The 1913-nt window shown below is 49.1% G+C and overlaps 1 protein-coding gene across 1 annotated transcript in view; it reads right to left on the bottom strand.

Moving 5' to 3' along the window:
* Nucleotides 1-46: 46 nt before the first annotated feature.
* LOC111963746 (transcription elongation factor SPT6-like) overlaps nucleotides 47-1913 on the bottom strand; it is a gene marked incomplete at its 3' end in the record, with an annotated part of 6972 nt that continues 5105 nt past the window's right edge. Inside the window, exons 2-5 of the mRNA XM_023987239.2 lie at nucleotides 1346-1447; nucleotides 1042-1159; nucleotides 438-514; nucleotides 47-182 (exon numbers count right to left, since the gene is read on the bottom strand). Of these exons, the coding sequence (XP_023843007.2) occupies nucleotides 47-182; nucleotides 438-514; nucleotides 1042-1159; nucleotides 1346-1404 (390 nt within the window). The remainder of the gene's footprint in view (nucleotides 183-437; nucleotides 515-1041; nucleotides 1160-1345; nucleotides 1448-1913) is intronic.

Raw genomic sequence — 1913 nt, 5'->3', positions numbered from 1 at the left:
GGTGTGTGTGTGTGTGTACGGTGTGTGTGTGTGTGTGTGTGTGTACCTGAGATTTGGTACTGTTCATATAGAGCATGGACAGTTCGTTGTCTACCAGCTCCACTCCCACAGCAGGCAGAGAAGACTCCTGTTCCAACTCACTCACTGTCCTCTTAATGTCCTCCATTATCATGTGGGCGTCCCTACACACACACACACACACACACACACACGATTAGTTCCTAGGCAACAAACAGAACACGCACAGGGAACTGAGGAGGTTCTTTCTGAACATGTCCAATTGAAAGGAACAGGCCAGGTGTCCCGGTGCCAGGTGTCCCGGTGCCAGGTGTCCCGGTGCCAGGTGTCCCGGTGCCAGGTGTCCCGGTGCCAGGTGTCCCGGTGCTTTGCTTCCAGGAGGGTATGAAAAACAGGTAGAGAGGAGTAGTGTAACTCACCTATTCTCCCCGGCAACAGCCACCACGTGAGGCTTCTTACTGGTCAGGAACTTCTTCAGGTTCTCAATGTCCTGGAGCTGAGGAGACCAAACACACCATCAGATCACTAGAATACAGCTAGTCTGGCGGTTATGAGCGTTGGGCCAAGAGCAAGGCACTTCAACCCTAATTGCTCCTGTAAGTCGTTCCGGATAAGAGTGTCTGCWAAATGACTCAAATATAAATGTGGTACAGCCTCAAACCAAATGCACTGAGATCTGCAACAAGGTTTTCCCCATAGCAGCCTAAAGGCCAGCTGACATCAAAGTGTATTTTGAAGCCAAATGATTTAGGAGGCAACAGCACTAAGCTACTTAATGGAAAAACGCTTCCTACAACAACATCAATGATGAGGTGCTGATTATAACTGCTAATGCATGCATGGCTGAATGATACGACGGGATGATGAGGGAGGAGAGACGAGGGAGGCAGGGCAGAGGAGAGGAGACGAGGGAGGAGAGACGAGGGAGGCAGGGCAGAGGAGAGACGAGGGAGGAGAGACGAGGGAGGAGGGGCAGAGGAGAGTTGAGAGACGAGGGATTCTTGTCGTCCGTCTGGTCTGTACCTTTTTGTCTCTCTCGTCCTCCTTCCATGCGTTCCTCCTCTTCAGGAAGTAGGGCAGACGGAGGAAGTCCACCACCTCTCCCTCGCCGTTGATCAGTGAACAGAACACTGGCGTGTCTCTATGGTAACAGAATTATAACGTTTAGTTATCACTCATTGAAACATATCACAAATCATTTATGGTGGTTGTTTATTGAGTGGTACAGAATACAAGGATGGAAGACACCTTACAAATCTTTGACACACACACACACCTCCCACACACACACACACACACACACACACACACACACACACACACACACCTGCTGTCTGCGAAGGCCACACCCAGGACTCTGATGCCTTTTCCTTGACTCTCATCCATCAGATCATCATCCTCCTCCTCTGCCTGCTGGTCTGGTCTGTAGAGGGAGCCCCTTCAACAGTTATCAGCCTCTGCAACACGACTGGACAGACAATATCACATTGTAAACATACCTACACTTCAACCAGTTATACAGCCTCCTGCAACACGACTGGACCAGACAATATCACAGTGTAAACAAACCTACACCTTCAACCAGTTATACGCCTCCTGCAACACGACTGGACCAGACATATCACAGTGTAAACAAACCTACACCTTCAACCAGTTATACAGCCTCCTGCACACGACTGGACCAGACAATATCACAGTGTAACAAACCACACTCTTCAACCAGTTATCAGCCTCCTGCAAACAGACTGGACCAGACAATTAAAGTGTAAACAAACCTACACTTCAACCATTTATACAGCCTCCTGCAACACGACTGGACCAAGACAATATCACAGTGTAACAAACCTACACCTTCAACCAGTTATACACTCCTGCAACACGATGGACGAGACAAT

This window comes from Salvelinus sp. IW2-2015, linkage group LG5 (assembly GCF_002910315.2).
Source record: "Salvelinus sp. IW2-2015 linkage group LG5, ASM291031v2, whole genome shotgun sequence".
NCBI classification, from domain to species: Eukaryota; Metazoa; Chordata; class Actinopteri; order Salmoniformes; family Salmonidae; genus Salvelinus; species Salvelinus sp. IW2-2015.
The sequence above is the reverse complement of the archived record's forward strand: the minus strand, read 5'-3'. Positions and strand labels throughout refer to the sequence as shown.